General features: G+C 36.5%; 1 protein-coding gene across 2 annotated transcripts; it reads right to left on the bottom strand.

Moving 5' to 3' along the window:
• Positions 1 to 1,418: 1,418 nt before the first annotated feature.
• Positions 1,419 to 23,768, bottom strand: LOC149835835 (uncharacterized). 2 transcript variants are annotated; one of them, XM_090008781.1, is made up of 5 exons: positions 23,488 to 23,756; positions 14,248 to 14,414; positions 3,876 to 3,945; positions 1,946 to 2,015; positions 1,419 to 1,870 (listed from the first exon to the last, which is right to left on the bottom strand). In XM_090008781.1, exons 1-5 carry the CDS (start codon positions 23,657 to 23,659, stop codon positions 1,840 to 1,842), a joined length of 510 nt encoding a protein of 169 aa, XP_089864907.1. In that variant the 5' UTR covers positions 23,660 to 23,756; the 3' UTR covers positions 1,419 to 1,839. The 2 variants fall into 2 exon arrangements, with proteins under 2 accessions (XP_089864907.1, XP_089864906.1); XM_090008780.1 differs by having other exon boundaries at positions 1,471 to 1,862; positions 23,488 to 23,768.
• Between the last annotated feature and the right edge of the window lie 2,588 nt (positions 23,769 to 26,356).

Here is a 26,356-nt window from a genome sequence, read left to right as displayed (position 1 = left end):
CTGGTCATAGGAACTCGTTAAACTAGTACTAACATAGAATATAGATGGTTCAAGTGTTTGATTTGCAATCAATAAGTTTATATCCTTTGCTTAGAGCATAAAAACAGTGTATCATTTCATAAATGGGCTACTGGGTTTAGTAGGTTTGGAGACCAATTTCTATTATTTTTAACTTTAAAAAATATATTTTTAATGAGCCAACTCGAGCTCAACTCATTTAACTCCAAGATCACCATGAGCTCGAACGAAACTCGGTTCACCACAAAAATGGCCCAAGCTTCAAGAGCTTTGCTCAGTTTATTCGGCTCATTTACCGGCCCTGCATATGTCAGATAATTTACCAAAAATAAGACCTTTCTCAAGTTAATTTTCTTTGGGGGCATTTGGCTGCTAGGCCGAATTTTCCTAAAACATGAAGGGCTTGATGATGGCATTCCTAAAGTAACATTTTCATAACGCCATTTTGAGACCCCAAAATTTACTTCTGAGAAAATAAATTTCGACACCCCCATTTTTTTTCCAGAGACTCTTTGCAGAATGATGTTAACTTGTTACCCTTTCTCACCTCAACATCCGAAAATCGTAGCTGGCCTGGTAGATACAATTTTGAAAATACTGGATTCTTTGTTACAAAAGCCCATGAAATACAGGCGCCACCGCTGATGCGTCCCCGTCATTGTTGGAGCATCACCAAAAAGAAGCTACGGATGAAAAAACCAATGAATCCAAGTTCCAATTGTTACATGAAGGGGAGAGAACTCCCTTTCCCAGGAAAAAAAGCATACAGCTAGAAAAATCACCCCATACCGCTTTTCTTGCAAGAAGTGGCTTCCCTACCCCTCCTGGTGGAAAAGTCATTTCATACGAAATGGCCGAACCCCATGGAAAAATGCAAACCTCACTAGACTGCCACATAGGGCGTGCATGGGCCCCATGTTTCCTTGCAAGGCTGTTTGTTTTTCGCCTGCAGGAAAGGAAAACATAAGAAAATGGTTGCCTTTCTCATGAAGCAAACGGGCCCTAAAAGACATTTCACATCCCACCCGTGCCCTCAAAGAGGCCATCTCCAATGCGCTCAAGGTGGATTGTAGAGAGAGAAAGGTCATCCAAACACCAGTTTTTTTGCTCGAGAATAAAACCAGTTTTCGCAGTTTGGTTTGCTGTAGTTTTTTCACAAACAATTCGCACCTGGTTTTGTTAGGAAACCTGACCCGACTGACACTATGATTCAATAAAAGCATTACGGATCCTATTAACTAAACATGTTAGATTCAGTTTTGGACTTTTACTTCCAAATATGAATCTGATTAGCAAATCTGAATACATGTAAAACCATATTCAGCCATATATATGATTAGGTCAGAACCAAACATGTTGGACTCAGAACAGCCTGCATTCAAACTGCACCCGACCTGTGCAATTCGCCACTAACTCGTATTATCAAAGGATTAAGCAGAAGAAATGCAATTACAAACGTGAAGGCCCTACATAAATCATGAAACACTTTGACAGATCAAATACATAGCTGAAAATTTACTTCAGATAATATCATCCACCATAACAACTTGGTTTAAATAAACATTGCATTTCAAAAATGCAAATATGAACAACAGGCATCAGTATAGTATTGAAAGAAAAGCTTGGCTGGAATAATGGTGCTGCAACTCAGGCAGGAAGTCATCCCCCGGGGGCTTTGGGAGTAATTATTTACTGTACACTCGTCCAATAAAAGGTGCACCTGCTACTTAGGCCGCCTACGGTAAGGATAAAGAATGTCATCAAGACTATCCTTGATGTGGTTGCCTACCCTATACAAGTTTCTGACCACACTAGAAGCAACTAGGCTGCCATTTCTTGTGAACCTGCAGTACTGTCTGATAGATTCAGAATCTTATGCATGCACATGGCAAACTAGCTTGGCAGCAGAATTTTCATTCATGTATACCTGTTCAAGAATTCATCTCCAATGGAGTGTGGCGGCTTGTATGTTCGAGGCTGAGAAAAAACAGGGGCATCTGATAGAAAAATTAAGGGAAAAAAATTAGGTTCATATCGGCATATGGATGACCAAAGGGCTTTGTTTTTTTCATCATTCCACTACAACTAGGTCTTCATGGTAGAGCCCTATGTTCAATGAACCACGCAGCTTAGAAATGCCAATGCTCATCTCATTTAAATGCAAGAAATGGCTCAGATTATGATCCAAGAGTCACACAGTATCAACACACTTACTTCTAGAGACAAGCTAGAAAAATACTAGCAGAAAGATGCAAGAGCAGAAACTATATACAAAGAAAAAGAAACAAAAACGGTGGTCTTAAGACAAGCACCAGCTGCTGCATTTCCTGACAGAACAAAACATGTCAATCTTTCCAACAAACATGATTGGCTCCAGGTCACAGTAAAACATACAGCCTACTTATTCTGAACTCATGCCTTGCCTTTTCCTTTTTTATCTTGCCAGTTATCAATCAAATTCCAATGTAGCATCAATAAAAAAATACAACTGGAAAATCCCTGTAATGGTCATTGTTGTATAACATAGAGAAGATTTAGTTTCAACATATAGGAACCCCAAACACAAAATTTACAGTAGCAAACAAGACTAATTGTGAAGATCGCAATGATGACATGAAAGCAAGGGTGGCATTTATAGCTCACCAAGAAGATTACCAGATACAAATCAAAATACAGTTGTACCAAAACAACTATTGCAATCCTGACAATACGCACCATGTAAACAGAATGGCATGGTGACAAAGCCTGGTTTTAACATATAGAAATCACAAGTACCAAATATAAAACTGCAAATCGCTAAAAACTGTAAGAGCCCAAAAGCAAAAAGGATTTGCCAAGGACACCACAAAAGAATGGCCGGAAACAAATCAAACCAAACAATTCTAAAAGAAAATGCAAAAATTGGTAGGCAGATAAGACACAACATTGAATTTTGAACATTAAAATTACAAGTCTATTGGTGAAACAAAAATATTGAGTCTTGATGAGAAATTCAAAATCATCATAAAACCTAAACTACATCGTTTAAGCTTGAAGTTTCTCAAAACAAAGTTAGACCAAACAAAAAGTGAGAAGGGGAAGAAGGTAGCCTATCAAAATGGCACCAAAATGGTTGAAAAATCCTCCTATATTAAAGTCATTAATATTTCATTAGGAGGGAAAGAAAATGAATAAACTATAAGCATTACTCTTAAGTCAGCAGACAAACTGACTTAATCTAATATAAATACAAACAAGCCTTCACAGAAGTTAAATTTAAAAAGTTGTTCAAATCAAAGAGTTCAGGGAATTAAAAAAGAAAAAGAACACCAAGATCAACTAAAACTTTAAATTTAAAAAGTTGTTCAAACCAAAGAGTTCAGGGAATTAAGAAAGAAAAAGAACACGAAGATCAACTAAAACTCCATGGGAAATCTAAAAATAAAGTATCTCTAAAGTTATAAACTGATTAAAATTTGTGTCAAAAGACAATTTTACCTATTTCAAAAGAAAAAAGAGAAAGTTAGAATATAAAATGACAGGGAAATCCCAAATATGTTAAAAAGAACAAACTAAAATTTTGAAGTTCCAATATTTTAACTTCATATTATGTGTCTGTGAGTTTGGATGCAAGTAATTCGTTTGTTTGCATGTTTATCCTTTTTTTTCATTTTTTTATGATATATAAATCTTTATAGTTTATTTAAATTACTGCACCAATTATAATATTACATTTATTCACTACACAAAAGTATTTCAAGGATGAGACAAAAACATGTTTAAAGAAGCATGAAACATACAATGAATGAAAATAGAATGTGTCCGGTGATGAAATAAACAAAAAAAAATGCAGATAACTACTGAGTGATTTGCTCTACCTTCTTTGTTGCTATTGTTAATGTGAGAAGGAAGACGCTCAGTATTTGGAGCTGGTTTGTCCACCAAAAGCTGCAAAACAAACTTCAGCCTTATTACTTTTCAAACTTTAGAAATAAATAAAAGCTGAGACAACATGAACAGCAAAGAAAGAGACATGTTAACCTCCAGAGTCACAAAGCCATGAAAGAGTATTATAAATGAAGAACGCCAAAATTCCCAAACATAGCAAAAAATTCTAACATAAAATCAATAATAAAAAATTTGAATAGGAAAGAGTAAATGCAAAGAAAATAAAAAATCTGAAAAGCTATTCATCTGTAAGAACTTAAAAGAGGGAAACAGAAAACCACAATTTTACATGATCTATGTCACATGGGTACGGGTACGAAGGGTACAACACGGCAAGTTTTGAAATATATATACATATATATAATAACATTTTAAATGAAATAAATAAATAATAGTTTAAATGTGAAAAGGAAAAAGGGGTAAAATGATTTTTTTAAATAAGAGGGTATTTTAAAAATATGTGTGTGTGTGTTTGGAAGAATATAAAAGGGAAGGGGGTACTTTAACCCAATGTTGTCTTTATCGTACCGTATTGTATGATACGGTACAATATGTATTGTATCAATGCAAGAGATCGATACGATTGTACGATAGAGTGCTTGCATACCGTGCTTGAAGACTTAAAAATGGGCAAAATCGTGTTTTTATGTTTTGGGGGTTTTAAAGAGCTTTTGAGGTACAAAACTCTCATTTGGATAGAACATAGTAGATAGCTTCTCACGCACCCTAGGAGCCGTGAGAGTCGTGAGACCGTTTTAGGGGCCGATCTTTGCAAAGGCGAGAGGGCTTTGGTGATTTCGTCAAAAGTACATTTTCACCATTTTTTTCACCCAAAGAAGTAGGTTAAGGTAAAGAAGTGCATTTTCACCATTTTTCCACTCAAAAAAATGGTTTAAGGTAAAAAAATATTTATTATGAATAAAATTAAAAAGCTATCCTCTAAAAAATTTCTGCCTCGGGGGTGTTTTCCCCCATAACCCCCCACCACCTTACCGCAAAGTCAGATCTACGAAAATTAAAGATTTATATCAAGGTATAAATAAAGCTCCGCACTCCTCCAACAAAGATGGCATCAGATGACCCAACATGGCAATAGAGCATGCAAGTAATAAGTGAAAACCGATTGAAAATAGAGTTCAACTATTGCCATAATATTTTTGTTTATGTAATATGAAAGTATAAGTCCTATGACATGTTCTTAATTGCAAGATATTTAATATTTTGCATTATTCTTGTAAGATAGTTGATGTTTGATGATGTCTTATGTAGCTCATACAAACATAAATACTTCATATGTGATTTTATGATTGCATTTTGTGCATTTTATCATTGTTTCGGGTGTCATGATATTTTATAATTTTTGCTGTTTTTTTTATTTTTTTAGAATTTAAAAAAAAAATCAAAATATACATTTTTTTACGATACGATACACATCTTATTTTGGAACCGGCCGACACAGGTTTCAATACGCTACATACAACCTTGCTTTAACCCCCATTTCCACCGCCTCCCTCTCTCTCTCTCAAGTCAACACCCAAAAAAATGAAAAAACTAGTGTTTGGATCAAATCGAGATTGGACCCGACTTGGCGCAGGATTGGACCCAACCCGGTGCATACCCGCACCGCGTCTGGTACCCGTACCAGTGTCCTGCCATGTCGACATGGGTACGACGGGTGCAATGGAGTGTCGTTGTGACAGATGGTGATACATTTTTTTATGGACTAGATTTACCAAATAAAATTAAAAATTTACTAACACTGAATTACAATGAAGACAGTACAACAACAACAACAACTACGCCTTCATCCCAAAACAATTGGGGTCGGCGATATGAACCAACAAAAAAAATCCTTCTGGGTCTTCCACATGAATCCTTCTCCTCCAATCATTTCTATCCAATGCCATGTCCTCGGTGAGATTCAAAGCATTCATATCCTTTCCTATCATCTCCATCCAAGTCTTCCTAGGCCTACCCCAACCTCTTTTAACTAATATATTTTCTCATTTCTCCATCCTTCTAACTGGAGCATCATTAGGCCTTCGCCGAATATGTCCAAACCACCGTAAACGATTCTCTCTCATCCTATTTTCAATGGGTGCAACGCCTACCTTCTTACGTATCTCCTCGTTCTGAATCTTATTTTTTATTGTATTTCCACACATCCATCTCAGCATACGCATCTCAGCTACACTCATTTTTTGAATATGATGTCTCTTGGCAACCCAACATTCCGTACCATATAGTAAAGCGGGCCTAATAGTCATCCTATAAAACTTTTCCTTCAACCACAATGGCATTCTACGATCGCACAAAACTCCAGTTGTACTTTTCCATTTCATCCACCCAACCTTTATCCTATGATTTATATCTCCATCAATTTCTCCATACTTTTGAATGATAGATCCCAAATATTTGAAACAATCATCCACCAGTATTTCTTGCTCACCAAGCTTCACTACACTCCCATCACTACTTCGTTGCTTACTAAACTGACATTCCATATATTTTGTCTTACTCTTACTCAACTTAAAACCTCTTGCTTCCAATGTCTGTCTCCATAATTCTAACTTAGCATTAATCCTAGCTCTAGACTCATCAATCAAAACAATGTCATCAGCAAACAACATACACCACGGCACATTTTCTTGAATTGATCTCGTAAGCTCATCCATCACAATAGCAAATAGAAAGGGCTTAAAGCAGATCCTTGATGTAAACCAACCGTTATAGAAAAATTGGTTGTCACCCCTCCACAAGTGCGGACATTGGTTATTACTCCTTCATACATATCCTCAATTATACTAATGTACTTGAGAGAAACACCTTTCTTCATCATTGTCCACCAGAGAACGTCCCTAGGTACTCTATCGTATGCCTTTTCCAAATCAATAAAAACCATATGCAAATCTTTGTTCCTTTCTCTATTTCTCTCAATAAGTTGTCTAAGAAGATGTATAGCTTCCATAGTTGATCTTTCATGCATAAAACCAAATTGATTCTCCGATATCATGACAACCTTCCTCAACCTAGACTCAATCACCCTCTCCCAAAGTTTCATAGTATGACTCATGAGTTTTATACCACGATAGTTTGTTCAATCTTGTATATCACCCTTATTCTTATATAGAGGCACCAAAGTACTCTTCCTCCACTCATTACGCATCTTATTTGTCTGCCTAATCTTGTTAAAAATATTTGCCAACCATTCTAAACCTTTCTCTCCCAAGCATTTCCAAGACTCGATAGGTATACCATCTGGGCCAATTACCCTTCTTGATTTCATTTTCTTTAAAGTCTCTGCAATTTCTTTCTTTTGAATCTTACGCATGAAGTCACGATTCATCTCATGAAAAGGAATGGACAAGTCTCCAAGATCGTGGGCATGACTTTCATTAAATAGCTTATCAAAATAATATTTTCATCTCTCCTTAATCTCCTTATCTTTGACTAAAACCCTTTATGTTTCATCTTTGATACATCTAATCATACCCAGATCCCTCAATTTCCTATCTCTCATCTTTGCAAACCTATAAATATCCTTCTCGCCCTCTTTGATATCCAACTTGTCATAAACATCCTTATATACCTTATCCCTCGCGTTTCGAACTACTTTTTTAGCTTCCTTCTTTGCTATCATATGCTTCTTCAAATTCTCATTATCACGACTCTTAGATTTCTATAACACTCTCTTTTAACCTTAATAGCTAATTTGACATTCTCGTTCCACCATGATGTATCCTTACCTAGCGGTGCACCGCCTTTAGACTCACCCAATACCTCTTTAGCCACATTTTTCATGCCACCCGCTATCTTATTCCACATTGATTTTGAATCTTCCTCGAGGCACCAATCAGCTTCCTTAACTACCTACTCTACAAGCATTTTTTGTTTAGCTCCTTTTAGTGCCCACCACTTAATTCTAGGATCTATCATATGTCTATCCCTTTTGCGGCATTGTCTAATTCTAAGATCTAAAATTAAGACTTTATGTTGTGTAGCTACACTTTCTCCTAGTATAACCTTACAATCGATGCAACAACCCCTATCTCTCTTTCTAAGTAGGAAAAAATCCATCTGACTCGTATTAACCCCACTTTTAAATGTTACTAGGTAAGGCTCCCTATTCCTAAACCAAGTGTTTGCTAAGATCATATCATAGGACAAACCAAAATCTAAAATCCTTTCTCCACTTTCGTTTCTTTCTCCTATACCATAGCCTCCATGGATACTCTCAAATCCATCCCTACTAATGCCTACATGTCCATTAAGGTCACCGCCGATGAAAATCTTATCTCCATGAGATATCCCTTGTACTACTCTGTCTAAATCTTCCCCAAATTGACGCTTAATGGAATCATCTCAACCTACTTGAGGTGCATAAACACCAATAATGTTAATGATATTCATACCTAATACTAATTTAATAAGTAAAATCCTATCACCCTTCCTACGGACCTCAACTACATTATCTATAAACTCATGACTAATAACAATCCCTACTTCATTCCTATTCCTATTTATTCTTGTATATCAAATCTTATATCCCCAAGGGTCTATCACTTTTGCCTTCTCACCTACCCATTTGGTCTCTTGTAAACATAAAATATCAATCTTTCTCCTACACATAACATCTACTAACTCTACCAACTTACCAGTTAAAGACCCTATGTTCCAAGTGGCTAACCTAATTTTATGGTCTTGAACTATCGTCTTTACCTTCACCCGTCCAACAAAGTGAGGGAACCCTTGCCTATTTGACACCACACCCGGGCGCCGGTGTGACGCATTGCTTCCGGGCGACGACCTAGCAACCCTTTCCCATTTATCACTGCCTCGGGGCCTATAGAGTATAGTGCGTCGCTCAGTAGGGAACGCCCCAACGAAATTCTTATATTGGTTCATATTCATAGGGTATGACTAAGTTTTTTTTATGCTGGCTGTCACTGGCCTACCGCAACCCTCCTCCTTTATCCGGGCTTGGGACCGGCAGTGTATAACTAAACAGTTATACCAATTACAATGAAGAGAGTAAATTTAAAATTTCCAAACAATCCAAGGAGCATCCTCAACAAAACACTAATAAAGGTACGCACTTTAGAAATATATTCATCTAAGAATGGATGCCAAATTACTTCAAGAAAGGTTGACAGGTGGATAGTATCTCGGAGCATTTGTAAGAAACAAAAATTGTGAAGTACAGACAAACTCAACCAAAAATATAATTTAATTCTGTGATTTCTTAGAACATTCAAAGAATATACTCAATGAGGCCAATCAGGGCCAGATCCATTGGATCCAGTGGGTTCTAAAGCAGAAGGGATCAATTCTATTAAACAGGCAGAACATTTTCCAAGACTAACAACTTTGAGTTAATGATTATGTTTAAAATAAAAAATGCTAGTGAAAATTCTTATTTCCCTCATAGTGAACACATCATATTTGCCCACTCCAACAATGAAACAGCCAATTGAAGTGCATGTGCGTGTGTGTAGAGAGAGAGAGAGAGACCTAATGACCATTGAAATGTGTTCTTCCTAGAGTTACACCAATAAGTAACAGCAGTTAGCAATTTAAGAGCACCAGGATGACGGCCTAGACATTATTCTAGTGTGATAACCTACAAGGGATGTTCTTCAAACCTTTTCTTTTGAAAGAGAGAGGAAGTTCAAAAATATCAAGGATGTGTCAGGTAAGTCATTAAATCAGTTATTCAAATGCAAAACAGTGTTAGACGAAATCATCTGGATGAAAATCAATTTGTACCATTATTGTGCAATTAAAGTCCAAAAGAGGGGAATGCGAAATAAGGCCAATATCAAACCAGATAGTTTATAAGCTACATGAGCAACTGCCTCTCCATGCTTTACCTCTTTACCTCTCATGAAGTTCCTGAAGCACAAGCTTCGCAAAGATGAAATACTTGTGTAAGTCAATTAAGAACCTATTTAAAAAATGATTGCAAAGAAATATCTACTAAAATCCAACCAAAAGTTCGATTAGACTGTTAGAGTTATGGATCCAGACCTGGATCCAAAATCAATTTCAGCATCAAATGTGAAACCACATGTGGCACCATACCAGAAGTCTCCTGCAGATTCTATCACAGCATCAAATGTGGAACCACCCAACAAGACTCAAGTGATGTCACCTAAGGATAAGCAAGAGTAGAATCAAATGTGGAACCACCCAACAAGACTCAAGTGGCACCACCTAAGGATAAGGCAAGAGTAGCATCAAATGTGGAACAATCCAATAAGACTCGAGTGGCGCCACCTAAGGATAAAGCAGGTGCCCCAAAATGTGGAAGTAGACTCCCACAAATATGTAACGTGGATGTTGATCCTCATATCAAATGTAATCAGTTTACATATAGAAAACCCCCACACACGTTAAGAGTTGAGTGTGTGTAAGGGACTCTTTGTGGACGTAGGTGCTGTTGCACTGAACCACGCTAACTCTCCGTGTCTTTCTCTCTATCTTTTTTGTATTGTGTCTCTCTCACTCTATCTCCTGAGCTCGTTTATGGTATCAGAGCCATCTACAGGATCGCTCCTCAGTTATCCTAGGATCACACGTCACGTTGAAGAACAATGGCAGGATCCCCTCCAGCAGCCTCTTCTCAGATAAGTTCTGTCTCACTTCCTATGTTACCTGCTCCTACCAGACTGCAGTACTTTCTAAGTACTAAGTTATATATAGACCATTTTCTGTTATGGGAATCGCAATTCACTCCCCTTCTCCTGTCTTATGATCTGTATGGGTTTATCGATGGATCTAAGAAATGTCAGGACAAATATGATTTGTCGAGTGATGGGAAAACCCAAACTATGAATCCGGAATATCTGAGACATGACCAGCTCCTTATCAGTTGAATTATTTCATCTCTCTGAGTCCATCCATGCTCAAGTTGTCGGTCTGAAGTCTTCCTATGAGGTATGGAATGCTCTCAAATTTTTTTCTTGCTCAGTCATGTTCCAAAGTTTTGCAGTTAAAAGAACTGCATAACCTAAAGAAGGGCACTAAGACCATAAATGAATATCTCCAGAAAGCTAAAATGTCTCTCATCAGCTTCATGTGGCCTCACGGCGATGAAGATATGGTCCTACACCTTTTAAGAGGCCTCTCTCAAGAGTATGCGGCTTCTAAAACACGAAAAGAACCTGTGACTGTGGATGAACTTCACAGTCTACTGCTGATTGAAGAAGCTTCACTTAGTGATATAGACCATGATGATGTGGTGTCTAGTCCATCTGCAAATTTTGTGCAACACCAACCGCTTGGTGGCCAACCTAAGCAGTACCAAAAATAATAATAGAGGTATTGGTCAGCAAAGAGGCAGGGCTAATGTCGGATCTCAGTTGGGAATGGGAAAGCCCCATTTCCCGTAGGAAAATGTCGGCTAGAGTGAGAAATTTCCGTTGAAATTCTCTCAAAATTTGCTTGAGAGTCCAAAACTCTGCTGAAATCTCACGAGCAAGGGGCTAGGGCTACCAAGAAGCCTCAGTAAGTATTTTCTTCCATTCCTCTTATTTTATTTGCTTGAGAAATATTGTTTGTGCACATTTTCTAACCCACACTTCTTTCTTTGTTGGTTTGAAGTTTGAACCTTGGTGGGCCCACCACCTTGGCTTCTCACAGGTGCTCGAAGGTGTTCAAGGAAGCTGAGAAAGACAATTCCCACGAAAGAGTCTCAACCTTGATTGGGTTATATGTCACCATTTGGAAAGGAACGGCTGGATCTCCTACCAGAGAGCAATCACATAATTCTTGATACGGAAGCGAGTTTGTAAAAGAAAAATATTTGTAAAAACCTTTTAAAAATCAATAAAATTTTGTTTTGTGGATGTTTCTATCTACAAACCCTTGATTTGCATAACATATCCTAATCCTAGGCAGTTAGCCCAAGCCCCATCAGTGTCCATTTTTTATGAAAATCCACCACCACCATATGCACACTTGATTTAGATATGCTAGTTTGTTGAATGCCTAGTTCACCTTTATCAATAGGTAATGTGACTCCCAGATTACTATGCGAATACTACAAGTGAGGATGTTCCCATTCCAAAGGAAGTTATGCGTTATTGTTTCAATCCTAATGCTCATAATCCTTCTTCCATTTCTCTCTAGAGCAAAGCTATACAAGGTTCCTTGGCCAAAGGTGTTTCAAGATATTCATAGGAAGAGAATATCCTTTCCAACCAAGCATTTAGTGCTTCTCGTTACACAAACAAAGGCTTCATATCAAGCAATCCCATTTTTTCCAACAAGCCTACTTTTCCAATACAACACAATTCGGACATTCTGAAAAGTTGTGACAGATTATATTGACATCACGTTATCAATGACTGAAATCAGCATACAGCAAAAATTTACGGAAATAAGAAAAGAAAACAACAAATAAATGACTCAAAGCACCAGCCAAAGTCATGTTTTCCCAGACAGCCCCAAGATACCATCTTTTTCCTCTGTAACATCTCAAATTTTTTAAACCATAAATATTCTTAGTTCATCAATACAACCCAAATCTCCCATCTATTTGTAGCAGCATTATACTTATTTTGTTGTTTCTAACCAAATCTTACATAATCTGCATAATTCTCAATGATTCCATTTCCTGACCACGGTCTAGACATGTAGCGTAGGTACTTCTACCAGCCACTCATACCCGCTTTGGTACTCAGGTACTTCAAGTATGGGTCAACCGAGTTTTGGACTTGACTCGACCCATTTTATCTATTTCACGATCCAATCAACATTTAGATAACATTCAGGATCAAAAGAGTCCAAGGTTAAGTATATACTTTTTAGTATTAATTGTTAGTTAATTATATATGTTTTGGACCTTCAGTTCGTATCCACATTCCACAGTTTACAACTTCATGTGTAGCACACTTTGTAAAATATAGTATAGTTGGGCTTTTTTCTATGTTTATGTGTGTGTTCTATGTGTAGCACACTTTGTAAAATATAGTATAGTTGGGCTTTTTTCTATGTTTATGTGTGTGTGTCTATGTGTAGCACATTTTGTAAAATATAGTATAGTTGTGTTTTTTCTATGTTTATGTGTGTGTCTATGTGTAGCACATTTTGTATAATATAGTATAGTTGTGCTTTTTTCTATGTATATATATACCCATCCTTTTAGAAAATCCCATGTTGTGCCCTTCGCACCCGTGTCTTACCCTGCACCCGCACCCGTACCTGTGTGATATAGGGTCTAGTTATTGCCACCTGTTCCAATCATAATCTATGTTTTCCTCACCTTACTAAGATATTACCTTCATAGGAATGTAAGCATGAGATGAACTTCTAGGCTTGGCTCATTAGAGAGAGACTTCATGATGTCATAAAGCAACAGATACTGAACATCTTTTGTGATTTTGTAATTTGAGGATAATCATCAGGACTAAATAGCTTTACCTTGAAACATTTTACATGTTTGTGCAATGGGATCTCGTGTAAACTGGAAATTTTGCTACGCTATCACCTTTCTGTCATAAATAGTAGCAGAAACTACTACAACTCAAACTGGACTATTTTAATCTGTGATTGGAAGCTAATGCATCATAGTATTACTATTACCTTTCTCTAATTAATAATAATGTAAAATTAACTAGTAGTTTTGATCAAATGAATGCAAATGTGAATAGTCAACCTTGAATGTAGACCAAAGAAGAAAAGCCTAAAGATACTTAAGAAGTAACTTGACACACTCAGGATAGTCCACCGAAGTCAACCTGGATACTCAAAATCATTGTTGATGCAGTTTAACCCATGTTGAGAATTTGAAAAATTAAATATTTCTCTTTGTGTCATGTCCATGCAACCAGAGGAATCGTCTAATTGAACCAAGAACTTACTCGGCTCATGGAAACTCCTCATAAGTTGAATCAAGTTTTTGAATGATCTTCAGAAGAATTTGAAGTTTGAACTAGTTGTCACTAGGAATCATCCAATCAAACCAGGAAGGTACTCAGCTTAAGGAAACCCCTCATAAGTTGTGTTTTGTAATATCTTCAGAAGAATTTGAAGTTTGAAATGGTTGCCACTATTATATAGCTATAATTTAGTGGTAAGCAATCTTATCCAAAAATGATAAAAGAATTCCTTTGTTAAAGAGAATGCCATGGTCTCCTACAGCAAGAATTAATAACAATTCAGTCTACCATGTATGCCAAAAGGCAGAACTGAGCACTCAATTTAGTTTATCACTAACATGAAAAAGATCAAAATTCAGGACATCCTTTCTTAGGAAAAGCATTCAAGATAAAAGTAACCAAGTATCGTTTAGATAATAACCTCAATACCAACACAAAAGGGCAGCTCTGCATGATCTCCCGGTTGTCCAGACGGATTGTCTTTATCTAAGTACACAGAGTAGCCAACACATGCATACTTAAAGTCTGATAAGCTGCGGCCATCTTTAGAAGCTTCCATCTCAGATTCGCCAATCACATAACTAGGCACTGCTCACAGAAGTTGGAAATCACATAAATAGCAGAATGTGATAACAATAACAGACTATCTTCTTAAAAAGACTACAGTAAGCAACTCATTATATGAATGCACATAAGCATATACGCCTTTGAACACACACATATGCGGGGCATTTTATTTTAATTTGCATTATGGAAATATAGTGTTTGTGGGCCTATAAACAATTTTCTAGCAAAAGAATTCTATGAAACGAGCTAGCAAATCCACTTGACAGCAGTGAAAAACAGCCAAGTATTAAGTCCATTACTATGCAACAGAATCTAGTAAAAATTGCGAGAAACGAATTCCATAAAATATAAAGTATAAACCTTTAGCCCTTTTCAATACATAAACAGACCAAAATAGACAAATTTTCACAAAGATATGTTTGCAACATAATTTTTAAACAAAAAATGCACAGCCTGGACGTGTCGCAAAAGGTTTGCGAGTAATGTTCCAAACTTCCAAGTACACACAGATTCAACTCTCAGGGATTTGGGTCTCCAAATACACTAACGATGAGATGTAGAACATCCTGTATGAACAGTACACACAACTATGCATTGAAAAAAAGAAACAAGCAACTCATGACTAGCCAATTGTAATGAAATGGTGGTAGTAAAAACAATGTCACTAAGGGCTTACAAGCTTATAATCACAAAAGTGCAAAAGCACAACCCAATGCCACTAAGGGCTAACAAGATCGCACTCACAATGTGCACAAGCACAAGTCCACTAAGGGACAACACAAATAGCTAACAGAGGGAAAACACGAGTAAAAAAATATAGATCTTTATTGAGGAAATGCTTGAGTAAAAAGCATAAAAGAATAGAGGGGAACACCCCCTATATATATACACCACAAGGAGAAGAAGAGGGGCCATTGGGAGCTCCCAATAGAGTCGTTGGGGGGCAGAAATATGACTGTTGGGAATCCCAACGACTCTATGGTCATTTTGACCATAGAGCCCCCAATGGTTTTACAAAATAACAACAAATAAAAAAAATTAATAAATTGTTAAAAAATTGTTTTATTACATGTATATATAGAGATATACATCCAATGTATACATATATTTTAACACTTATCCTCAAACTTACAGTGAAATAACCAAAAGTTTGTTAAGGATGAAAATAAAACGAGGTGCAGAAAGAGCTTTGGTGAAGAAATCTGCATGATGGTATTCTTATGTGACATACGGCAATGTATACATAGTTCCTCTCAAATATTCATCTATGACATAATAGCAATCCATCTCAAAGTATTTTGTACGCTCATGGAAGGTGTGATTGATTGTAATGTAGATTGTACTTTTTTTATCACAACACAACTTCGAAGAAGTCGAGATGATTGCTCCCATATCTTTGAGAAAACTTCGCAACCATACAAGTTTCATTGTTGTCATAGTCATTGCTCGATATCTGGCTTCGGTTGAGGACAAGGATACCTTTTGTTGCTTCTTGCATCTTCATGAAATTAAAGAATCTCTTAAAAAAATATAAAAACATGTAGTTGAGATTCTATCATTGGGATTTTCTCCCCAATCAACATCAGTATAAACAAATAAATTCAAAAAGAAAGACGAGGATAGAAAAAGCCCTTTAGTGATGGTTTTATTGATGTATCTGATAATTCTTAACACAACACTCATGTGGACAGTAGTTGGAGCATACTGAAACTGACTGACAAAATGAATTGCATGAGTTATATCTTGTCTGGTGATGAATAAGTGAGTATCCCGATCAGCTAACAATAGGGTATAGGATCTTCAAGGAGAGTCTCATCTTCAAGATTTAATTTAGCATTAATCACTTCTGGGGTTTCTACTTTCTTGTCATCGGAAATTCCAGACTTGGCGTAAATATCAGCAGTAAACTTCATTTGAGACAAAATGTACACTTTGAGAGAATATAACTTCAATGCCTAGAAAATATCTCAAATAACCTAAGTCAGACATGTCAAAATTTTCTTTTAAAATATTTTTAATATCTCTAACTCATTGTTTGTCACTCCCAGTGATTATCATATAGAAGTATGACTACTTTGGTATTTATACTTTTAATAAAAAGAGCATTATCAGTATAACATGAATGAAAATCCAAAGAAGACATGACACTACTAAATCTATCATATCAGGGCTTTGGAGTCTATTTAAGACCATACAAGGCCTTCTTGAGTTTAAGAATTTTACCATTTTTAATCCTAACACCCGATGGAGGGTCCATATAGACCTCCTCACTTAATTTCCCATTAAGAAAAACATTTTTAACATCCAATTGATATATAGGCCATTTTTTAATTGAAGCAACTGCTATAAGGGTCCTAACACTAGTCATTCTAGCTAAGGCAAAGGTTTCCTCATAGTCAATCTCCTATTCTTGAGAATATTCTTTGACGACTAACCTGGCTTTATATCTTTTTAGGGTCCCATCACTCTTGGTTTTAACCTTAAAACCCCATCTGCGTCTTATAGCTTTCTTCCCTAAGGATAATGAAGTTACTTTCCAAGTATTAGCCCTTTTAAGAGCATCTAATTTTACATTCATTGTTTCAATCAATGTGGAATATTTTTAGCATCATTATAGTGTAATAGTTCATAGTAGGAATATAAGGATATTAAGCATGCTATATAATTTGGTGTCAAAGTATCATATAATACAAACCTACTAGGTGGAATAGAAACTCGATTGGATCGTATAAGTGGGGTTACTTCTATAGGGGAATTATGTGTATCTTTTTCTAAAACACTTGGAGGATTTATTTGCTCCCGTCGGGTGTACACTTATATCAGTTTATCAACAATATCATTACTTGATGGTAATTCAACAATTTCAGCATCTAAATGCTTATTATTATCACCATTCCTACTCAAAGAATCATCGTTTGAAGAAACATCACAAGAGGTTAATTCTTCTTGTGGCAAAAAATCAAATAAAAAGTTATAATTTACTACCTCTTTTTCCTTAGTTTTCTCAAGTCCATCCTCATTTTCTAAAAAGGTCACATCCTTAGAAATATAAAGTTTGTTATTCTTGAAGTCAAAACATATATAGCCTTTTTGGTTTACACCATAACCCATAAAGGCACATTCAATGGCTTTTGGGGATCATTTATCTCTTTTATGTAAGAGAACAAAGCACGTGCAACCAAAAATTCTCAAACGTTTATAATTGAGAATTTTTTTAAACAATGTTTCGTATGGAGAAACATTTTGCAGGGATGAAAAGGGTATTCTATTTATCAAGTAAGTTGATGTTAGAACGGCCACGGACCAAAAACTTTTTGAAATATTTTTAGAGATAAGTAGGGTCCTAGCGGTATCTATGATGTGTATGTTTTCTTTCGGCTAACCCATTATGTTGAGGAGTTCTTAGACAAGATTTTTGGTGACAAATTGTATTTTGTTTTAAATAATTTTAGAATTCATTGGATAAGTATTCTCGTCCGAGTCGGATCTAAGAATGGACATATTGCTTTGAAATTGATTTTTTATAATCATGTGAAACTCTTTAAAACAAAAAAAATACATCAAATTTGAGATTAAGAAAGTAAATTCACACATATCTAATCAAATCATCAATAAATGTAACATAATATGAATAACCTCTTTTTTATATGACCATGGAGGGCCTCCAAACATCAGAATGCACTAAGTCAAAAGGTCTTTTAGAGACATGTTTTATTTGGAAATGGAATAGCTTTCATTTTTTCGAAAATACAATCTTTGCAAATAAAATCTTTCTCATTACAAAAATTTTTCCCCAAAGGGAAAAGATACATTTTTTAATAGCTTGGATGTCCAAGTCTCTTATGCCAAGTTTCAATGTCTTTATCTTGAACATAGTTACAAAATGATTTTGAAGAGAGATTTAAATAAACCATGAAGTAAAGATCTCGCCTATGGCATTGCCCAATCTGCTTCTCAGACCGAAGATCCAGCACTAAGAAACCCTTAGATGAAAATGAGATTTCATATCCATGATCGAATATTTGAGAAACCGAAAAGATATTTAAATTTAAATTTTAGAACAACCCTAACTTTTGAGACACAAAAGTTTTGAGAAGAATCTAAGGTTTCAATACTTTTAATTTGCAAGAATGTTTCATCGACGGTAGAAACATAGGAACTTTTTGAATTAGCGCAAATATTAGATAGACTATTTTCATGTGGAGTCATATGAAAAGAAGCTCATGAGTCAAGGATCCAAGAACACATACCTGGAGGAGAGGAAGATGTTATCGCGGCCCCTGAAGTTGATGGAGACTTAAGTAGTTGTTGGAGTGCCTCCAATAGTTGGGTAAGTGAAAAAGTGTTTCCTCTTCTAACAGATTCTTCTTTCTTTGATATAGTCTCATCCACGAAAGCTACTTTGTTTTTGGACGTATCATTAAGTTTTGGACAATTTGGCCTTATGTGTCCAAGTTCATGACAATTGTGAAAAATGGCTTTCCTATACCCACCATTATAGTTATTTTGCCTCCCAAAGTGTGGAGGTTTGTAAAATTAAACATAATTGTGAGGTTTAGAGACGGCCAGTACTTCATCTCCCCCTTTAACCATACCAAGATGAGTTTCTTCTTCGCAAACTTCGGCAATCGCATCTTCCAAAGGAAGAGCTTTAGTTCTAAGGAGGAGAGAAGATCTTACTAGATCAAACTCGGGCCTAAGCCCATGTAAAAATTGAAAAAAATGTTCTTTTTCATTTGTTCTTTTCTTAGCACTACATCTTCACTACCAATCCATTTGGGTTCAAGAAGAGATAATTTGTCTCATTGTGGGCCTAGAGAGCTAAAATAGTCACGAACGCTTATTTCACCTTGTTAGATTATTTGTATCTTGTCTTGCAAGAAAAATTGTCTAACAAGGTCTTTTTGGGTATACATACCCTTTAAAAAGAACTAAGTCTCATTCGCTTTACGAAATTTGGCAATGTTGGCATATATCTCGAGCTCAACATTGTTCATAAACCATGCAAGAATCTTGGCATGGTAAATTTATCAATCATCTACCTTAGTTTAATGGTCTTGAATGAGTTTCACACGTGCATCACCTTCTAATGCTTTCTCTCGATCTTCTTCTCTTTTGGTGAGCTTGAGTTGTGGTTCCGTAATAGTATCTAAGACATACCCTCAAAGTTTTTTTCCTTTGAGATTGTTCTCCATAGTGGATGCCCACATTATGTAATTTGTATCATTTAGCTTGAAGGAGAAATCGATTTTGTGTTCATGCTTCATTTTTTAATCACCACGAACACGATCACTTTAAAGATGTTTTTTCTCAATAACCTGATGGTTCTGATACCGTGTAATGAAATAGCGGAAGTAGTAAAAACAAAGCCACTAAGGGCTAACAAGATCACACTCACAATGTGCACATGCACAAGCCCACTAAGGGATAACACAAATAGCCAACAAAAGGCAAACACAAGAGTAAAAAATATAGATCCTTATTGAGGAAATGCTTGAGTAAAAAGCATAAAAGAATACGGAATAACACCCCTTATATATACAACACAAGGGAAAGGAGAGGGACCATTGGGAGCACCCAATATAGTCGTTGGGATTTTTGACAGTTGAGAGTCCCAACCAGTGTTGTGAGAGGCGTACGCCTCAGAGGCGAAGCGTAGGCTCAACGCCTCGCTTCGCCTCATCGCATTTACAACCTTGCTTGAGAGTCTCACGTTGTGAGAGGCGTACGCCTCAGAGGCGAAGCGCAGGCGTTGCCTCATCGCATTTAACAACCTTGGTCCCAACAACTCTATGATCATTTTGACCATAGAGCCCCCAATGATTCTCTAAAATAACAAAAATAAAGGAAAATAAAATGTTAAAAACCAATTTTATGACATGTATGTGAAATGACTAAAATGCCCCTATAGAGCATTTACCAATATAACTATATGTATGTATATATAGATAGATATATACATACATGTATACATATATTTTAACAACAATCAGCTAACCTCAGTTTGGCCAGGAGGTGCTAGCTCAAAGAATACTCTCCCAAGAAAGAAAGGAATAGTTTAGTGATATCAAATTTGACAATGGAACTTATTGCTTATTATAATAGCCATTTTTCGTTATAGTTTATTATACAGCCATTTATTTTAGTGGTTAAAGTCATATCCACCACATATCATGATAATTGGATTTTAAAGGATTTAAAGAAAAACATATTACAACCTGTCATGTGGTCAACCACACCCATGGTCATATCTGTCCAAAATGGACTTGGTCAACTCTGATCGAGTCCATCTTGGACCCCCAAAAAAAAAAACCTATTAAAGGGGTACCTCAAGCTCCCCCATTAAGAAAAATAGGGAGGGGTACCTTGAGCTCCCCCCATTAAGAAAATAAGGGGGGTAGAGGTACCTCCAGCCCCCAAAGTTTATATATATATATATATATATATATATACCCTCCCTCACCCCCGCACCCAAGTTTTTTTAAAGTGCCGCATCGCCGCACCCTCACCTATGTGACATAGATTACAACACATCATAGTTGGCAAACTCGGCAAGTCAACTCGTGACTCGGCCAAGTTGACATGTATAGACCCCTAACCAACTCAGAAAAATAGTAAAACTCGGTTAGGACTAAACTCGACCAAGTTGGCCAAGTTTTTTTAGGCCCGGCCATGTCAGCATGAGTCTCATTTACCTTTTTTGTTTTTCAACAATAAATTTAGCCACTTTTTTAAGGCATCGCCCCTTCACCAAGTCTAATTAGGCATACAATTTAACCTTCTTTAATGGCTTTTTTTGTGGTTGCATGTAGTTTACGTATTTTCAGGTAGTTTTACTTTCTAATTATTTTGTTTTAATAAGCTTAGTCACCGTCCCCGACACCCAATTAAGCATGTCTCTTTTTTCTTCTTTAACTATCCACCGTCCCCCACACCTAAACACTACTCTTTTTCATTTTTATTTCACTCATGATTTTTTTTCTCTTTTCCTTATCGTATTTATACCTATAAATATAGCTTGCACTTTTTTGTAACCAAGAAACATTAAAAGTTTGAAATTACATGTGTTTTTCCTATTTTATATATATGTATATGAGAAATCCATATTTAAAATTAATATACTGGGTTTTTGTACTTATAAAATTAAAATATATTTTTATTTAAATTAACAAATATATGTATATTATATATTTATATTTATAATTATATTCCACATACATAAACACTTATATATTTTTTTGAGTTACATGTATTATTATATATAATGAAAACATACTTATATGTTATTTTAATAATAATACATGTAAGCTTGTATTACAAATTGCATATTTATCATTTATTAAATAAATTAAATAAAAACCATGACTCACCTAAGTCACCGAGTTGCATATGACCAAACAGATACTGAGTCCCGAGAATGCTAACTATGCAAGACATTGGGAATCTAAAAAAGTTCATCATTTGTAATAGTACCTTTCGAAAATTCATTTTTCAAGAAAATGGTGATCATCAATATTTTTATTTCTCACTAAAACAAGTCAAGATTTTCACAAGATAAACCACTTGTTTTTAAAAATTTTGGGAGACGAACCCCTTGTTTAGATGATTTTATAAATTGCTCCTTGCTATTTATACTTATTTTAAATAGCAAGTTTTGGTGTTTGGATTTATTTATTTATTTTTCTTTTAACAACTTTTTAAAAATTAATGAGAAGTCACCCCCTTATTCAGAAACCGAGTGGGGGCACCTTTCTTTTTTTTTCAACTACTTATTTTCTTCCACTCCACCCCCATCACAAATATCACCACCACCACCATTACTTCACCACAATCAAAATCACCATCACTACCATTATCACCACCTACCACCAGCACCACCACCACTACAACTATCATCATAATCACCACCACCACCACTTCTTCACACCATCATCTCCACAACCAACACCACTACTTCTTCACACCAACATCACCATCACCACCACCACTTCTTCACACCATCATCACCACACCCATCACCACCATTACAACCTCTATTACCATCACCAACACCAAAATCACCATCACCAATCACTAATCACTAATTTCTTTTTCTTCTTCATTCTAATTTAAATAGTTGGTGAGCCAAACATTCACTTGTTTTAGACAGAGAAAGCTGTGGTTAGGCACACCCCTACCAGTTATACAACCATACCATGGGTTTCGAACTTGCAACGTCCCAGCACAAGGTGACGTGCACTAACTGCTCCTGCCAGACAAAAGGAGCCCCTGTTGGTAAAGCCAAGCATTCACTTAATTAAAAGTAAAGGAAGGGTTTTATTTATAAATTTTGATTTAATTTATGCATGTAAACAATAAATCTAAAAATCCAAACAGGGCCGAAGTATTGCCTCCCAATTGTTCCTCTGTTGGTTAGACATTCACGCTATCCATTATCAAGCAGCCATATGGAGTATAAACAAAAAAGTAAAAGTGGTCATTTAAAAGCAGTAAAGCACCAAAAGCACAAACACTAAGATATGAACTTTTTTTTTCTCTATCACGAGCCAAAAACTCGAGATGATAGCGTTCAATATCATGAACAATAAAATCTGGCTCCCAAGAGGAATTCTTATATTAAAAAAGGAATGCCATATATGATATATGGCTAGAGCGCGGTAGCGCCGTGGACTAGCCTAATGTTCCATGATTCAAGATCGGTACCCCCAAATTTTAATTTTTGAACCAGGAAAGTCCATGGAATCGTGGCCGCATTCATGCATCAAAAAATGCCAGATCACGAATACTACAATTAAAATTAGCATCACCAACAATCATGCATCTCACATAAACATGCTCCAACCTGAAATGATAAAAAGAATCATTAGGGGAAAAACAAATAACACAAAAGCAACCACTCAGAATCGAAAACAGGAAGACACACAAATAGCAACATCACGAGACAAACGAACAATTTACAGAAATACCAACAAGCGGAAACAGGAAGAAAATATCAAAATTCGAGCCCACGAGCCAAAAAGAGACTAAAACAACCCAATTCATCAACCGCCCACAACAAATGCACATACATACATAGAGAGAGAGAGAGCCTGACCTTGAGGGAGGGCTCTGCTGACCCCAACGCAGAGCGGGTTTCCGTGGTTGGATTTCAAGAGGGAGGAGTAATAGAGGCAACCCTTGCATGATTTCCCCTTGTGGGTGCCCGCGGTGGGGTTGGGGCTGCGGCCTTCTCCCCCCTCGTCCGCCCTCTCTTCTTCTTTCCCCATTTTCTTCCTTTCTACCGGCACCCAACAAAACCACCAACTCTGACGAATTCCAAGAGGAAGATTGTAGGGTGTTGATGGGTTGCTCTCTCTCTCTCTCTCTCTCTCTCTCTCTCTCTCAGATGGTGAGAATTTAGGGGACGGAAAATGACATTTTTCAGGGGAGTAGTGCTCGTCTGTCCTGTACCTTTTGCATTGATCCAGTATTGTACCTTGAGCCCGTACCAGGTCATTCTTTGCCATCTTGAAATTTGGACGGTCTAGATTTTTGCCTTTTTTTTATGGGTGGCATCTTTCACCCGTTATGGGCCCATGTAGGGGTGTCAATGGGTCGGGTTTACCCAGACCAAACCCAGGTATGGTAACAAATAATAAGACCCGATTATGACCTGGGTCGGGACCTGAAGGTCTGATTAATACATGGATCCGAGTATAGTTTGTGAAATTTTATACCAGACCCGGGCCGACCCGAGTTCCCTGCAAATTTTCAATGTAAAAATGATAAAAAAAATTTATTATTTTATCGTGTGTGGTCCTGGTCTGGTTCATGTAGTTCTTATCGAGTTCAGGTATGGTTTTTCTTAGAGTAGACTCAATTAGACCCAAGTCCAAACCCGATATCATACCCGAAAATCTAATCCAAGTCTAGTTTCACTTAGGTTCAAACCAAACCCGACCCTTTGACACCCCTAAGCCTATGTAAGGAACTAGATTGGATGGTGGGGTCGTTCTCGTGCTGTCAAGGGGTTGGATTGAAGCCGAATTTTCAGGTATGGATATAAAAAGTAGTGACCCCAAAAAAATTTGGGTTGATCCGAACTCAATCTTAATAATATACAAGTTAGGTTTGTGCTATGAAATTTGCTAGGTAGTAAACTCGACCCTACTTTTTTTGTCAAGTACTTCACTTACTATATTTTCGTGACAAGGAAAAATCAAAACCCGATAATTTGTTGTTTGGGTGGGTTTGAATACCCCTTTATGGGTCGAGAATCTGACTCGTTGACAGCCTTAGGTAGTTCTAAAGGAAAGCGGGATCAAGGGTACCAGGTAGGGATGTCAGTGGATCGGATGATAACATCCAATCCCATGGGATTCGATAAAGGAAATCAAATCCAATTAAATATCACAGTGGGAGGTAGGGATGCACACCGAACCAAGCCCGCTCGGTTAAAGCTTGGCCTAGGCTTGTTCACTTTGTTAATGAGCTGAGGTTGAACGGGTGTATGAAGCTTGGATGAGCTATCAAGCCGAGCTTAAACGACAAGCTCTCTAAGTCTTGATTCATTGCAAACCCAATATATATAATGTCTTTACAAATAATTTCACTTGTGCATATAATGGATGGGGTGTTAGTCTTTTTTCCAATGTGTTGGATTCAAATATCATCTTTTGCGCCTTTTTTGGCTGAGAATTTTTAGTATGTATACAATTGTTTCAATGATCAAAAAATGTGCTTTGATTTAACACTGGGTCACTTGTTAACCTTAGAAAGGTTAGGGGATCAAATCCCTCTTTCACAAAATTTGTTTTTAATAGATCTTGTTGAAGCTTGGCTCGGCTCGAGCTCGGAACTGAGCCGAGTTCGGACAATGCCTTGCAAGCTCGGCTTTGAGCTCAAGCTGAGCTTGAACAAAGTCATTTTGAACCAAGCCAAGTTCGAACAACCCAAGCTTGGCTCAAACTCGGCTCGTGTGTATCCCTAGTAGGAGGTCCCTTGATGTCGTTCATCCATGCGACCATGGCAATGACACTTGTGAACATGAATGTGATGTTGAGCACCTTTTTTTTAATAAGAAAACAAAAAGCAAATTAACAATTTTTTTAAGAGGTTTGTGAAAATGACCAAATGACATGTTTTAATCGTGTGTATGTATTTGTTTTCTAACAATAATTTTTCAATCTAAACATCCCTTTATCTTTTGTGAAAACAATGTTTTCTTATAGTTGGCTTTTCCAACAGGTGTTCTTAAAATTTTCAATAAATAGCTGAATAATAAATAGCTGAATAATAAGCTTTCCCAAACTAAACGTTGTGAGGTACAAAGAACCACCTTCTAAGTTTGTCTGAGACAAGAAAGCTAAGGTTTGGAAGGAAAGAAATAACGGATGCCTAATTGGAAGAGTGCATTCTTCAAATCCTACCGAAGGCGAAAGGTACTACCTTGCATTGTTGTTAAATCATATTGTAGCACCTAATTCATTTGATGACTTGAAGACTATTAATGAGCTACATATAATGTAACGCCCCAAAATTTTAACTTAACTGTAACGCCCCAAATTTTTAACTTAAAAAATTTGAATACATTTTTTTTTAAACAACAACAGAAAAGCTTTATTAATCCCTCAGTCAAATAATTTGGGCAAATTATTTGACTGAGGGATTAATAAAGTTTTTTTGTTGTTGTTTAAAAAAAAAATTTATTCAAAATTTTAAAGTTAAAAATTGGGGGCGTTACAGTTATGGTATCAGAGCAGGATAAGAATATATGGTTCACGACCTTCCAGCGACCCTGCAAGAGCTTTGTAAGTAAATAGAATTTGAATTAAATTATTTTTATTGCTTGAACAAATTGTTTGGTTGCATGAATATCGAAACCCTAAATATATTGCTAGGAACACAATTAAATTTATGTTGTGATCAAGTTAAATGGAGAAACTTATGATATAATGTTTGCTCGACTAAATAACTTGAGAAGC

Source organism: Nuphar pumila, chromosome 6, assembly GCF_984573655.1.
Source record: "Nuphar pumila chromosome 6, dmNupPumi1.hap1.1, whole genome shotgun sequence".
Taxonomy (NCBI): domain Eukaryota; kingdom Viridiplantae; phylum Streptophyta; class Magnoliopsida; order Nymphaeales; family Nymphaeaceae; genus Nuphar; species Nuphar pumila.
Note: the sequence above shows the minus strand (reverse complement) of the source record. Positions and strands in the feature narration are given on the sequence as shown.

Bases quoted from the DNA above. Each gene is read 5' to 3' on its own strand.
- LOC149835835 (XM_090008780.1), bottom strand. From the start codon at position 23,659: ATGGGGAAAGAAGAAGAGAGGGCGGACGAGGGGGGAGAAGGCCGCAGC. The intron at 2,016-3,875 runs GTAGAGCAAATC...TTTTTCTATCAG, and splicing joins TAACAATAGCAACAAAGAAG to ATGCCCCTGTTTTTTCTCAG. The intron at 1,863-1,945 runs GTATACATGAAT...ACAGTACTGCAG, and splicing joins GGAGATGAATTCTTGAACAG to GTTCACAAGAAATGGCAGCC.